The sequence below is a fragment of the Dromiciops gliroides genome, chromosome 5 (assembly GCF_019393635.1).
Source record: "Dromiciops gliroides isolate mDroGli1 chromosome 5, mDroGli1.pri, whole genome shotgun sequence".
In the NCBI taxonomy this organism is placed as follows: Eukaryota; Metazoa; Chordata; class Mammalia; order Microbiotheria; family Microbiotheriidae; genus Dromiciops; species Dromiciops gliroides.
The window spans coordinates 277471244-277486957 of record NC_057865.1 but is presented as its reverse complement, the minus strand read 5'-3'; the positions used below and the strand labels follow the sequence as shown (position 1 = coordinate 277486957).

Genomic DNA, 15714 nt, shown 5'->3' with positions numbered 1-15714 from the left:
TTGTTTGTTAGGTGATCAGGGTGTGTTTGAACATACACCTTTAATAAAAATCTGTGCAGTACAGGGAGGTCAAGGTACAAAATGAGCATTTTCCCCATTGCAACAAATAAAATTGAAACAATAATCATGTGAATTTCCCAAGCTGGGCAGACTGGTCACAAGGAGTGAGTCTCTCTTAAAAGTGAACCATCGTCCCCAAAGAGCCCTTTTAACAGGAGATCTCTCCTGTGAATGTTTGTGAAGACTGGATAATTACTCTATAAATACTGAACAAACTGGTAGTGTAAAATCTAAGCATGAATGTAATAAAGAAGTCATAAAACTAATTTATATTTCTATGAAAATAACCTGTGGCCTACTCCCCCCCTCCCAACAGACCCCCACCCTGAAGTTTAGCACTGGACATCCCAGATTTCACATAGGAGTGGAGTAAACTTATGATCATTCACTCTCCAGGACATCAGCATCTCAGCATGATGATGATTAAATGTTCTTAGCTCTGTGAGGCGTCCCAGAAGGCAGGCAAAATGCTGAGGGTTTTCAGGCTGATGTATCTTGCACAGTTTTTGTAAGACTTCCAGCAATGGTTCCTGAAGTTTCTCCACAGACTCTCTGTCCTTTATGTATTGTCTGTCTAGTATAAGATTGGAAAAATATAAAGTTGGTGAGATAGAAGGCATTGTTTGAGCAGAAGTAGGGAAGCACCTACTTTTTTTTTTAAGACAAAACAAAGCTTCATAGCACTTAATGAGGGTAATAAAAAGTTTGTAAAAAGGGCTGGATGAAAAATTACCAGTACACATTGAAGTTAAGTTAGTTTTCATACTATCAATTATTGTTTCTGGTAACCAATGCTTTCCTGCTGAAAAAACAAAGCCCATTCACTATACATTCAAAATAGGATGGCATTGCTGCAACAATTATATGTAAAAATAGCATCTACTTTTTCAAAGTAGAATGTAGGACAGCTAGGTGGAAAAGTGGATAAAGCACTGGCCTTGGAGTCAGGAGAACCTGAGTTCAAATACAGGCTCAGACACTTACTAGCTGTGTGACCCTGGGCAAGTCACTTAACCCTAACTGCCTCAAAAAAAAAAAAGTGGAACAAAGTGGAAAACTCTCTGTCTCCACTACAGCATTCATAAGATGACTGACTTAAGGCTAGAAGTAACTGTCTAATCCAATTCTACCCCATTTTATAAGAGGGGATACTAAAACCCAGAGTGGTTAAGTACCTTACTCAGGTCACACAACTAATAAGTATCAGAGGGGATTTGATCCCAAGGCTTCTTGATTCCAAGTCCAACACTCTACTTAACCACATTGGTTTTCCTGGCTAATTGACATCTCCTGGATTCTTATTATAAAATGTACTTGAATACTGTTACTTCTCTGTTCGTTAATTTATTTCAATGACTTGAAAAAGACAGCAGAGAACAAATTTTTAGCTTTTTCACAGTTTTCATTCATAGAACTACAGAATCAGAAAAGACCTTAGAAGTCATCCAGTCCAACCCATTATTTATAAATAATCCTTTCTTTTCTTTTCTTTTCTTTCTTTCTTTCTTTTTGCAGGACAATGAGGGTTAAGTGACTTGCCCAGGGTCAAGTGCTAGTAAGTGTCAAGTGTCTAAGGTCAAATTTGAACTCAGGTCCTCTTGAATCCAGGGCCAGTGCTTTATTCATTGCACCACCTAGCTGCCCTCTTAAATCCCTTTTATAACATACTTGATAAGAAAGTATCTAACCTTTACTTGAAGACCTCCAATAAGGAGGAATCTATCTCTTGTTAAAGTTTTTTCATTTTAACATATTTTAATAAGCCTTTATATTTTTTCCTCCCATCCCAACCCCAATTTAAGAAGATAAAAGAAAAACAAAATCCCTGCAACAAATATACAGAATAAAGCAACATCTTCCCGTAGTGACAGAAAGATGAGGGATTTGGGATGCAGAATGAAATATACATGTTTGAACCCACTACATCTGGATGCTCTTTATTACTACTTTGAGATGATTCCAATAGTTGGTAACTTTATTCTTGTATTAAACCCAAATTTTCCACTTGAAACTTCTATCCATTGTTCCTCATTTTGTTCTCTGAAGGCAAGCAGAATAAGTTCTATCTCTATTATGTCCGATAGGTCTCCAAGACAGCTGTCACTTTCCCTTCCCAGCCCCTTGGTCTTCACTTCTTCCAGAGAACATTCCCCACTTCCTTCCATTGCTCTCAGACCCTGCTGTCCTTCTTGGGATCCTTTCTAATGTAACAACATCCTTCTTAAACTGTGGTGCCCCACACTGCATACACCCTTTGCCTCTAGCTGATTAAAATAGAGAATGTAATTTTATGATTACCTGGTGATAAGATGACAATTGCTGTGAGCAAAGCGTATTCTTCTTGGGTCATTTTCAACTCTCCAATACTTTTATAAAAATTAAACATAGGAGTTATATATTCATCTGATATACCTGTGGGAAAGGAAGTCACCTTTTTAAAAAGCACATACGGAAAGATCTGAAAGCCTCAAATACCAGAACTACACAGGTACATACTTAAATACACATGTAACTATCTGTTGTCCCAGCCACAGACAAGAGGCAATCTGAGGAAAGGAAAGTCAGTTGGCAGACTCATTGATTTCCACCGTTATTATCTAGTCTAGTCATTTGTGTAACTTTGCCTTCATTTCAAACATGCTGGATAATGAATTATAATGAATTGGATCTCCACAAGAACCATAAAAATTAATTTTATAGTTGGGATTCTCTCAATATTTTTATATACTTATTCTCTTTAATAATAATAGCCCCATTTATATGGTACTCTAAGGTTTGCAAAGTTCTTTACATGTATTATCTTTCTTGAGCTTTCTGGGTTCTTTCTTACACTATGAGGTAAATACTAACCAAAAAAAAAATGGTTTTTGACATAAGATTTCATGGGCAAAGGGCAGTCCTGACCATGGCAGATTAGTCCTTTCTCTGTGCCTTAGAACAGTGGTGTCAAAGGGGACCACTAAACCACACTTGAAGATCCCTGTGGCCACATATTGACCAAGAAAACCCATACTTTATTACTCTGTATATTCTAATATACTTTTGCTTATTTGTTAAATATCCCCCAATTTTAATCTGGTTCAGTCCCCACCAAGGAATGTCATGGGTGAGGCCAGTCCCTGTATTTGATACCTCTGTATTCACAGTCTTAGGGAATAGCCTGTTCTAGACAAACCTGAACAAGGTCTGCCTCATACTAAGTCAATACCAGTCAGGAAGTCAGTTCTATATTTTTAAATTTTTTTATTCATTCATTCATCCATTTGTTTATTATTCACTCATCTATCTGTTCATTTATTTATTCATTCATTCATTTGCTTATTTATTTGTTCATTCATTCATTCAACAAATATTTTACTATATGTAGACAAAAAGAAGAAGCCTAATTTCATGGCTTCATTTTAATAACAGCTAAAATTTATATAACACCTACTATGTGTGAGCCACTGTGTAAAGTGCTTTACAAAATCTCATTTGAATTTTACAACTCTAGGAGGTAGGTGCTCTTATTATCCCTATTGTTCAGTTGAGTAAACTGAGGCAAACAGGGGTTAGGTGATTTGCCCAACATCCCACAGCTAGTAAGTATCTGAGGCTCAATTTAAACTCAAGTCTTCCTGATTCCAAGCTCAGCATTCTATTTCCTATGCCACCTAGCTGCCAGGGAATTCATAAATGCTTGTGAAACTAAATTAATTCTAGAGTCATGTTTTGAACTTTGTTACAATAATAATAGCAGACATTCATATAGAACCAAAGCACTTAATATATATTAATTTATTTGAGCCTCACAATAACTCTGTGAGGTAGATAGACAAATCTAAGTTTCCTTATCGTTGTTGTCCCAAATCTGTGTCTGGTACATAGTAGGTGCTTCATGAATGAATGAATGCATATATGAATGAATGAATGAATGAGCATGATTGAAAGTCAGGTCTTCTGGATGTTTAAGTTTGCTATTCTGGCCCCTTTGCCAAGCTGTTTCTAGTAAAAAAAAATAATTCACTTTTTATTGATTTTAAAATATTTTGATTAGTTCATCTGTTGCATTACCACTAACTAATATATTTCCTGAGTTCTGTATAATAAATGAATTTCTACCAGAATAGAAGAGTTGAGACAGTCATAGCCATATCAGACAGGACTATGAATACCAACCTCCCAGATTCTCTGTAGTTTAATAATAGAGCCAGGCTGTGTGTATGCTAAAAGAAAGAGTACAGGCAGAGATACCAGACCGACTGCCATGGGTTGCCAAGTAAGCTCTGGTAAATAACCAGCTCATTCATTTATCTGTGCCCCAAGGAAATTAGATGAATGTCACACATTTTGTCCTTTACAAAGATGGATGGGTTGTTATTGATCACACCGAGATTCACTAGGGACTGAAAAATGGCCTGATAATTGATTCCACTACATTTCTCAGGTAGTACCAAGATGAAGGAAGGATTTGCAATTTCCTGGTAAGGTGATTCTTTTTTATCTTTTTAAATGTCAGCATTGTTTAGACTCCCCCAGCCCTCTGCAGAGTATTTGAAGATGACAACCACCAACCGGTTCTAAAATAAAAGGGGCTTCTAACCGATGACCCAAGAGGAGATCCAAGTATCTTGGGACATCATGAAGGCCTACTGGTTTGAAATGAACCACTTTTGAAGACCTAAATCTTCAGCTGCTTCCTTTCTAATTTTAGCTTGGCCTTTCTTCAGAGATGCCATTTGCCCTAGTTGTTTGATTACTGTTGACTGTTCTTCAGACACACATTAGGAAAATGTTCATTATTGTCAGTTCTGATCTCTGTTAAGTGTTTAAAACACACATTGTTGTTGAATCATTTCAGCTGTGTCCAACTCTCTATGACCCTGTTTGGGGTTTTCTTGGCAAAGATACTGGAGCAGTTTACCATTTCCCTTCTCCAGTTTATTTTACAGATCAGAAACTGAGACAAACAGGGTTAAGTGGCTTGCCCAGGGTCACACAGCTAGTAAGTGTCTGAGGCTGGATTTGAAGTTGGGTTCTCTGGACTCCAAGGCTGGTGCTCTATCCACTGTGCCACCTAACTGCCCCTGAAGGCATACATGCAGAATGGCAAAATATAAATCAACAAAATATAAACTCCTTGAGGGCTGATATCCTGGTTCATTTTGTCATTGTCACCAGCACCTAGCACAGTGCCTGCCATATAGTAGGTGAATAATAAATACTGATTGACGGAATGATTCTGTAAAAGCAAAAAGTCTTTGGGAAAAAAAACTTGTAAAATGTTTGGATAGAAAAAAATTTTGAAAAGGTGATAAGTAGAAGTAACTTGGAAAAACCAGTAGTCACAGTACCCAAACAAGGGCTAAAGGGTTAAAATTCAAGAGCCAAATGAAACTGAATACTTTTACTGAATGTAAAAATGCCATCATCCCAAAGAGGCCACCCTTTCCTTATTCTCTAGCTTCTTTCTCTTTTATTTTGTAGTTTTATATTTTTGCTGTTCTGGTCAACTGCCAATTTGGTCACAAGAGGGCGCAATCCTCTAAGTAAATGACAAAGAACACGTCCACTTGGTTCTTGCAAGTTAGACAAGTATGAACCACTCATGTGTTCCGCTTGTCTGGGAATCTTTGTTTACTGATTCAGAAAAGACTCTTATGCTTTCAGTGGTTTAATTATTTAGAAAAACCAGACTGTCCTCTGTGGAACAGATTGTATTTCCTTTGTTTTCTAAAACCAATCTGTTTTAGAGTCATGGGCCGATTCTGTAAATATGTTTTGGTTCTAATCTCATTGACTTCCCAGTTTAATTAAGGATGGACAGACCATACGTGCTTTTATTCACTTATTTTTCAGTGGGGATCTCACCAAGGCTGGACTACAGCCTACATTCATAGATCTGATCTCAACTTGATTCATTTTTCTGACCTGGTCTCATTTGTTCCTCTTCATGTTCTCCCCAGGGCTCATCACTGCCCACACAGTGTCCCATAGCTCTGATGTTCTTCCTCAAGCCCACCTCTTAGTCTCCTTGGCTTCCTTCAAGACAGTTCAACTCCCACCTTATGAAAAAGGCCTTTCTCAGTGGATCTCCTTTCCATTCCCCCCTCAATTCCTAGTGCTTTCCCCTGAGATGTGTGTGTGTGTGTGTGTGTGTGTGTGTGTGTATATATATATATATATATGTATGCATGTGCATATATGTGAATATGTATATATGTATATATATGTACATATAAGCATATGTTTATGTGCCTGTGTATATGTATGTACATTATGTATAGGGCAGCTAGGTGGCCCCATAGTGCATAGAGCTCTATGCCTATATAGTGACATTTGTTTTATTTGGACGTGTGATCATCATGATGTAGAGGAGAGATGATAAAATCAAGATCGGTAAAACTCCTCAGCCCACTCTGACCGCATTAAAATATAAGTCAGAAATGCTTAACAAAATAAATAAAAACACAACAGAAATAATATTCATTTATGGTTTTCTAAATCACTGCATCCTTTTCTACTCCTGTTCGAATTTGAGACCTCTGGTGTAGAGAGGACTCCTTGTGCGGAAGGTTCCTCCACCAGTATAGACTGGCAACCCAACAGCAACTTGTCATATTAGAGTGTTGCTGGGGGGCAGCTAGATGGCCCAGTGGATAGAGCACTGGCCCTGGATTCAGGAGGATCTGAGTTCAAATCTGGCCTCAGACATTGGACACTTGCTAGCTGTGTGACCCTGGGCAAGTCACTTAACCCCAATTGCCTCACAAAAATTAAAAAAAAAAGATGGCTTCTTCTAGGGTGTTGCTGGTATACAGAGAGGTCAAGTGACTTGTCCATAATCACAGAGCTAGTTAGTAGATGTTGGCCCTTCAATTTCAACCCATATCTTCCTGACTCCAAAGTTATACCTCGACCCACTCTGAGGATCTTTTCAGCTCCAGATCTATGAACTCTGTTCAATGGGCACACATAGTATTAAATATATTTAAATATGTATTCATACATAACATAAATAAGGTAGGTTTTATTTATCCCATTTACTATATTATAGACTTCTTGGAATTCCATATAACATTATCCATACTACTACTTTGGGTATTTTTTCATCTAGTTACATGGTTAGCTATCTTAATCATATACCACAAACCCTGTGAAGATGGGGTCTATTCCCCCCATAATACATCTCTATCTCCTAGCATTCTTATCTGCTTTGTCCCATACCTGGAGTGCTCCCCCTCCCCATCTCAGTCTCCTGCTTTCCTGGTTTGCTTTAAGTCCCGCCATTGATTAGATGCCTTTCTTGATTCCCCTTAATGCTACTGCCTTCTCCCCGGTGATTGTGTCCAGTTTATCCTGTCTACTAATGATTTTGGGGTTTTTTGTTTTGTTTTGTTTTGTTTTAGTGAGGCAATTGGGGTTAAGTGACTTGCCCAGGGTCATATGGTTTTTATAAAGTTGGTTACATGTTATCTCCCCCATTAGACCATGAGCTCGTCGACAGCAAGCACTGTTTTTGCCCCTTTTTGTGACCCTGACACTTAGCACTGTTCCTGGCACACAGTAGGCACTTAATAAATGTTTGTGGACTAACTATTCCTTTCTTTACATTGCTCCCAGAACAGGGCTTTGTGCAAAGTGGGTGAATGTTCACTGACTGTATCTTCCCCCCCTTATTCTCTACCTATTGAATTTATAGTTCCCTGGAGGTAGAAATCTTTTTTTTCCCATTTCTTAATTTTCCCTAGCAATAAGCCCTTAGTTGTTGAACCTTTAATAAACATTAAGTAAATGTGTATTAAATGGAATGGTTCGGGTTTTTTTTTTAATATTAGGAAGATAAGAACAGGGAAGAATATATTAACATTAAGAGAATATCCATGCTGGGAAGTTCAATAAAATAATCAATTCATCATAGAATCATAAACATAGAGCTGGAAGACCCTGAGAGGTCTTGCAGTGCAGTCTTTCACTTTTAAAGAGGAGGCAATTGAGGACCAGAGAGTTAAAGTGATCTTGTTTATGAAAGCAGCCAGCAGGAGGCTCACAGACTTTTAGAGCTGGAAGTTGAGCCAAAGACCATCCACTCTTACCCTCTTCTCAACAAGAATCCCCACTGCAACATTCTGGACCAGTGGTGACCCAACCTCTACTGACTCCCAGACCTCCAGTGATAGGAAACACTATTTCCTAAGACATGACATTCCTCTTTTTTTTTTTTTTTTGGACAGCTCCTCCAGAGAGGAAGCTTTCTCTTACATCAAAGCATTAAGGCTGCCTCTCTGAAATTTCCCCCCTTTGCTCCCATTTCTTCCCTGTGGGGCCAAGAAGCATAAAGCTAACTCTTCCACATGGCAGCCCTTCAAAAACATGAGGAGAAGGGGCAGCTAGGTGGTGCAGTATATAAAGCATTGGCCCTGGATTCAGGAGGACCTGAGTTCAAATCCGGCCTCAGACGCTACACTTACTAGCTGTGTGACCCTAGGCAAGTCACTTAACCCCAATTGCCTCACAAAAACAAAACCAAAAACCAAAAACATGAGGAGAGTTGACATCACTGTCCTGCTTTCTTGCTCATCATCTTCTCTTGCTTAGTCTTGGTATCATTTTCAAATTGCTGTGTGCTAGTTATCTAGGTGCCCAGTTTTTCTTAGTTGATAGTCAATAAACATTTATTAAGTAGCTATTATTTTCCAGACACTGTGCTAAGCACTAGAGATACAGATAAGAAAAAGAAAGTCAGTCCTTGCCTTAAAGGCGCTTGCAGTCAAATGGCAGAAGACAATATGTAAAAGGAAGCTGAAAAGGTGAGGGAGAGAACTATTGGGGTGGCAGATGGTTCATAGATGAAACCATGGGGGCATGAGGTTCATAGATGAAACCAAGCAGATCAGCTGCTTGGAAATGAAGAGCTGGCTAGAAATTCTAAACCCCTTATAAAGGGAACCTTTGGGAGGAGTTCATTGCTCAGCCTTCCAGCCTTCTATCAGAGGGGAGAGAGGCAACTGAGGATACTGAAGAGGTATTGAGTACCAAAAGCACTCCCTATGACGATTAGATTTCTGGCTAAGAACTCTTCCTCCAGGAAATATGACTTTCAATCATTGAGTAGAGACCAAAGAGAACCACCTGAAATGTTGTGAGGATAAACTATTATATTTCTACAAGTCTAGCTAAAAAATCCTTCTCAACCTAGCTATTATATTCCTTTCATTTTTTTTAACCATCCAAGGAAAGACTAACTGGTGGATAGAGTGCCAGACTTGGAATTGGGAATATATGGGTTCAAATATCCTGTCAGATACTTCTTAGCTAAATGACAGCAATTGAGTTGGGTTTTTTTTGTTTTTTGGGTTGTGTGTGTCTGTGTGTGTGTGAGCGCACGTGTGCACGTGCACGGGGTGGGGGGTGGGGGGCAATGAGGGTTAAGTGACTTGCCCAGGGTCACACAGCTAGTGAGTGTCAGGTGTCTGAGAGCAATTGAGTTTTGATCCTCAGTTTCCTTATTTGTAAAATTGGAATAATAATAGCCCATACCTCATAGGGCCCTTGTGAGAATCAAAAGAGATAACATAGGTAAAGCATATTTTGCAAACCACAAATGCCATAAGCTATTATTCTTTGTAAATTAGTGTATTATATTTTTCAAACTAGTATATGAATATCTCTATTTTCATTTGGAAGTGAGTAGATGATTTAAAATTCTCTTAGAATTATTGTAACAAAAAAAACTGTGTACATCTTACAATTCAAATGACATATAAGTTCTAAAGCACAATTAACATAAATCTTGGGCGCCCCCCCTCCCATTAATTAAATGTGGGTCTGCAGACAGTATCTTTGTATCCATAATTGGTTTTTTTGTTATAGAAAGTGTATGAAAGGATATGAACACAGAAAGAAATTTCATATTACATTATATAAAGAGCCCTGTGGGCGTAAACAGGGCAGCTTTGAGCCATCATGCTACTCAAGCTGAAATGAACAATGAAAAATAAAAATGAGGTGCATTAACATATGAATCAAGTGATTCTGAAAGGTCATCTTCCCAGATCTGGGTTAGGTTTTGTTTTGGTTTTCATTGTTAATGTTCTAAAATTTCAACTTGGAAAATAAAATCCATAAATATTAATAAATGGGAGTGAGCATCACGACAAATAAAATACAAAGCACCATGGGCTTCTCATTGTTCTCATATATGGCTGGAATTTACACAATGTATCTTATCATGAGCTGGTAGCAGGTTTATTTGTATAGTTCCTAACCTGAAGCTTTTTTCAGGAACTGCTTTGCTTGGGCCCCTCGAATAACTGAATTACTCCCATTCTTCCCACCCTTCCTTACAATTTACCCATCATGGCCAGCCCCATATTTGTTAATTACTCCCAGTAATTGGAATTCTGTTTTCTTTATCATTTAATTTTTGTATTCCTTTTTGATTTTCCCTCCTTCAACTTTCTGTCTACATCTTGCCTCCCCAGATTCCTGAATGTCCTTTTTTTTTTTTTTTTTTTTTTAGTGAGGCAATTGGGGTTAAGTGACTTGCCCAGGGTCACACAGCTAGTAAGTGTTAAGTGTCTGAGGCCAGATTTGAACTCAGGTACTCCTGACTCCAGGGCCTGTGCTCTATCCACTGCACCACCTAGCTGCCCCCCCTGAATGTCCTTTTTTAAAAAATTTTTAAAATTTTTAAATTTTGTTAGTGAGGCAGTTGGGGTTAAGTGACTTGCCCAGGGTCACACAGCTAGTAAATGTTAAGTATCTGAGGCCAAATTTTATCTCAGGTACTCCTGACTCCAGAGCCAGTGCTCTATCCACTGCACCACCTAGCTGCCCCTGAATGTCCATTTTAAAAGTAGGGTTGCTATGACTAGAGAATCCATCTCCAAGAAGTCAGCCCAGTCTTGTTGAGTCTCTGTCTGTTCTTCTAGGACTAACTTAACAAAACATGGAGTCTCTTCGTGTGATTGTCTTTGAACCTCTCTAGTGTGGTTCAGTACTTGGGACAGTGTTTGGAATATAGTAGGTGCTTAAGAAATGTTTATTGAGTGATCAGTTGGCAGAATCTGCCAGAATTTTTGCTTTTCCAGAGTAGCCTTTGAGAACCCAGGACCATGTCATGGTTGGAGCATTGGAGGAGGATCTCATGATGGAGATAGAAATAGTACTTGCCCTTTTCTTGCCCATGGGGATTCATTGGAATAATGAAGTAGCACAGTGGGTAGAGAGGTCACACAGTAGAGTCAGAAAGACCAGAGTTCAAATCCTGACTCAGACATTCATTAGATGGGTGACAACCTTTCTCAGCCTCATCTTTGAAATGGCGCTGATAACAGCATCTACCTCATAGGACTGTTATGATACTCAAACAAAAAAAAAAGTATATAAAGCTATTTTGTAACCTTAAAATGCAAAGGAAATGTTAGCAATGATGTTGGCGATGATGATGTGAACACTGTTGCTTTTTTAAGGTCACCCACAAATAGTATTTCTAGATTTTGTAATCATACTAAGTAGGATAAAGAAAAGAGACTGTATACTACAGTCCTGACAGAGTAGAAATTTCCCTTGACAAAGGGCTCTGAAAATTCAGTTTGTCACACTGTCACCATTGGCACAGATTTCCCAGGTTCCTTGTCTCCCAAATGTCATATTGGCATCTGGCTTTTGTCAGTACTCATACTTGTGTTGATGACTGCTGTTCCAACACAGGTACTTAGGAACAGATCTTTAATACCTGCTCACTTGACAGGCCAAATGAAACCCCAGACTTTCAGCCATTAACCAAAGCACCTACCACTCTTGCGAATTCTCTCTTCCAACAGGTCAGTATGTCCCACAGGAAGCTTCTTATTGAAAATCTCTGCTGAACGAAGGAACATGGCTTCAACTGCAGACCCCTTCAGCAAAGCAATCTGATCCTCATGGTCTAATGTTTGGAATCCTGGGAAAAGAATGAGAATGAATAGTACCTGGCAAATAGTAGATGCTAAATAAACTTGTTGATTGCTATTTATAACAACAACAGCCAACATTGATATAACAGTGGGGCAGCCGGGTGGCACAGTGGATAGAGGGCCACATCTGGAATCAGGAAGACTCATGTTCCTGAATTCTGATCTGGCCTCAGACACTTACTAGGTGTGTGACCCTGGGCAAGTCACTTAACCCTGTTTTCTGAGTTTCCTCATGTGTAAAATGAACCAAAGAAGGAAATGACAAACTACTCTATCTCTGCCAAGAAAATCCCAAATGGGGTTGTGAAGAGTCAGAAATGACTAGAACGACTGACCATAAACATTTATATAGCACCTACTATATGCCTGGCACTGGGCTAAGAGTTTTACAATTATTTTCTTGTTTGATCCTCACAACGACCCTACAGTGCAGGTGCTATTGTTATTTCTATTTTACAAATGAAGAAGCTGAGGCAAATAGAGATGAAGTGACTTGCCTAGGATCACATATCCAGTAAATGTCTATGGTTGGATTTGAACACGGATCTTCCTGATTCCAAGCACAGTGCTCTATCTACTGTGCCCTTGGCCTAAATTCAAGGCCCTTCACCTTATGGCCTCAAACTACAGCTACCTTTCCTCACAATGCTCCTTTTCTTATACTTTCAGTAATCCTGGAAAACAGGACTACAGACACATGTCTCTGAATTCATTCCTCCTTTTCTGGTCTCTATGTTTTTGTTTATGCCATTCCCTGTACTTGGAACTGACTTTCCATCTTCCCCTTGTTAAAATTCTAGCTAAAAAGGATCACTACATAGGGAGGGGTGAAACTCGATGGCTCCTTGTGGTCTCTTACATGGCTGATCTCTCTCTCTCTTTTTTTTTTTTTTGGAGGGCAATAAGAATTAGGTCACACAGCTAGTGTCAAGTGTCTGAAGCTGGATTTGAACTCAGGGCCTCCTGAATCCAGGGCCAAATGCTTTATCCACTGCGCCTTCTAGCTACCCCCTATGGCTGATCTCTTATCAGTCTAAAGCCCAGCCCTGGGGAAGCCTCCGTCATGACATTTTCCAGATTGACACAAACCAAAAGAGCTCTCTTCCTCCCCAGGCCTCTTGTGGTACTGTGTATCTCTCTGCCTTATTGATATACTGTTTGCTTTCATAGTTATGGTTTCCATGTCTTACCTCTGCTATTAAACTGAGCACTCTTCAAGGGATCTCTCTTATTTCCCACTGGATCCCTTAGCACCCAGCAGAGAGTTTTGAACTAGTTTGCTGCCTTGCCTCCAACTTCTCCCTTCACCATCCCACCTTCCCTGCAGCTACCTAAATGATCTTTATTCCTAAAGTGCAGGTCTAATCATGTTACTCCTCTACTAAATAAAGTCTCTACTAAATAAACTCCCTATTGCCTCCAAGATCACATGTAAATTCCTTTGCTTGGTACTTAAAATCCATTCACAACCTGGTCCCAACCTATCTTTCCAGCCTTGTATTCATTCACACTTAATAGCTGTGTGATCCTGGGCAAGTCATTTAACTCTTTTTATCCCAGTTTTCTCATCTGTCAAATGGACTGGAAAAGGAAATGGCAAACCATTCCAGTATCTTTGCCTAGAACATCCCAATGGGGTCACAGAGAGTTAGACGTGACCGAAACATCTGAACAACAACAAATTCATCACCCTGCCTTGGAACATTTCTAGTTATAAGGGATTTGTTCTGCATTCTCTAGTTGAGATAGCAGCTAAGAAGGTTATTGACTCATGAGATGAATTAAAAGAGCCATTGTAACCATCCCCAATGGAGAGATGAGAGTCCTTGAACATTCTTCCTGGCCAGCCCTCATCCAAAGTTTCAAGTTTAGCCCTGGACACTACATCTGAGGACACTAATGACCTGCCAAGTGTCAAAAGGAAGACAACCAGGATGGCAAAGAGCTATACAATGCACTTTTGGGGGAATTGTGCTGACTCTAACACTGGAGATGAAATGACTCCCATGCTGACTGTCATAGAAGAAAGATTACATTTATTTTACTTGGCTCTAAAGCAAAACTATGGGTGATGGGGGAAAGCAGCCAAAAAGCACTTTTCAGTTCAATACAAGGATGAATTTCCTAAAAATCAGAGCTGTCCAAAATTAGAATGGGCTTCTGCAAAAGGTAAGGGGTTCTATCTCATTGGAGAAAAGGTTGGATGACCATAGTCTGTCTACAAGCATATATTAAGTACTTATTAGGTGCCAGGCATTACGCTAAGCACTAGAAAGACAAAGAAAGGCAAAAATATGGTCCCCATCATCAAGATCTCAATTTACTTGCTCCAAGCCTTGGGGAGACAACATCGACACAGCTTTGACCATACAAGATATACACAAGGTAAATGGGAGCTAATCTCAGAAGGAAGGTAATGGGTTAGGGGTCAGGGTCAGGGAAAGAAACTAACAAACAGTATTTGCAGAAGGGAGGATTTAAGTTGAGTCTTGAAGGAAGCCAGGGAAGGTAGGAGGTGGTGGTGAGTAGGTTATATGTCAGGTATGTTGTATGAGGGAGGCCTTTTCAAGTATGGATTGCATTTAATGACTTCTGAGATCCTTCCAAGGCTATACTTCTTTGATTCTGTGAAATTTCCCAAGAGGTCAATGTGCTTCTTTGCAATTTCCACAATTGATGTTAGTTCTGTGTTCCAATTTACTGAGAAATTTTTAGAAATGAGGTTCTCTCCAACTCTGAGAGTCTATGATTCTATAATAATCCTTCATAAAGATTTAACTGAGTGATTTAAAAATATTCTTTGTCAAGGCAGTTAGGTGGCACAGTGGATAAAACACTGGCCCTGGATTCAGGAGGACCTGAGTTCAAATCCGGCCTCAGACACTTGACACTTACTAACTGTGTGACCCTAGGCAAGTCACTTAATCCTCATTGCCCCACCAAGTATATATATATATATATATATATATATATATATATACACACACATATATATATATATATACACACACACACACACACACACACACACACACACACACACACACACACATTCTTTGTCTTTTTATACATCTCTCTGAAACAAAAGCCCATCTTTTTCACACTGGATGCCTCCAGGGCTGTTGTAGGGTGACTAGTCATGGGATATCATTGTCTCTGAAGAATTAAAATTATGGGTAAGTCAAGAACGACATAGAAGCACATAATGAACTTGAGGAGATTATAACTTATTGCCACTTCTTCATATATGGAATTTGTCTCCTACCTCCACACTTTTGTATAGGCTACCCCTCCCCCCAACTGTGTAGAAGAAACAGGATGAAGGATTTCATCAGAGAAATCTATGACCAGAAAAACAAGTGAGCCCATAACATAGTGAAAGCTATAGTTAACAAATGGACAGTCACTGTATTCTATTGGAGTCCACACAATGTTAAAACATCAAAAACAAGGGTTCTGAACCAGGGATTTATACACTTCCAAAGGGTTTGAGGTCAGATTTCAGGAAAGGCATGAATTTGGGAAGGAAAAGGTTACATATTTATTTCAGTATCATTGGTTTCCTTTGTAATCTTATGTATTTAACTTAATGCATTTCATTACATTCTAAGAAGGACAATTCTTAGAATGTTACAAAATGCATGGCAGAGACAACTAGGTAGTATAATGGATAAAGTATGGGCCTTAGAATCAGAAAGTCATGAATTCAAATATA

General features: G+C 39.1%; 1 protein-coding gene across 2 annotated transcripts in view; it reads right to left on the bottom strand.

Moving 5' to 3' along the window:
- The window catches only part of NR1H4 (nuclear receptor subfamily 1 group H member 4), a 53159-nt gene continuing 37445 nt past the window's right edge, over window positions 1-15714 (bottom strand). For both annotated transcript variants that reach the window (XM_043965216.1, XM_043965217.1), the window contains exons 7-9: window positions 11840-11992; window positions 2359-2472; window positions 1-634 (exon numbers count right to left, since the gene is read on the bottom strand). In XM_043965216.1, coding sequence (XP_043821151.1) covers window positions 393-634; window positions 2359-2472; window positions 11840-11992 — 509 coding nt within the window. In that variant the 3' untranslated portion in view covers window positions 1-392. The remainder of the gene's footprint in view (window positions 635-2358; window positions 2473-11839; window positions 11993-15714) is intronic.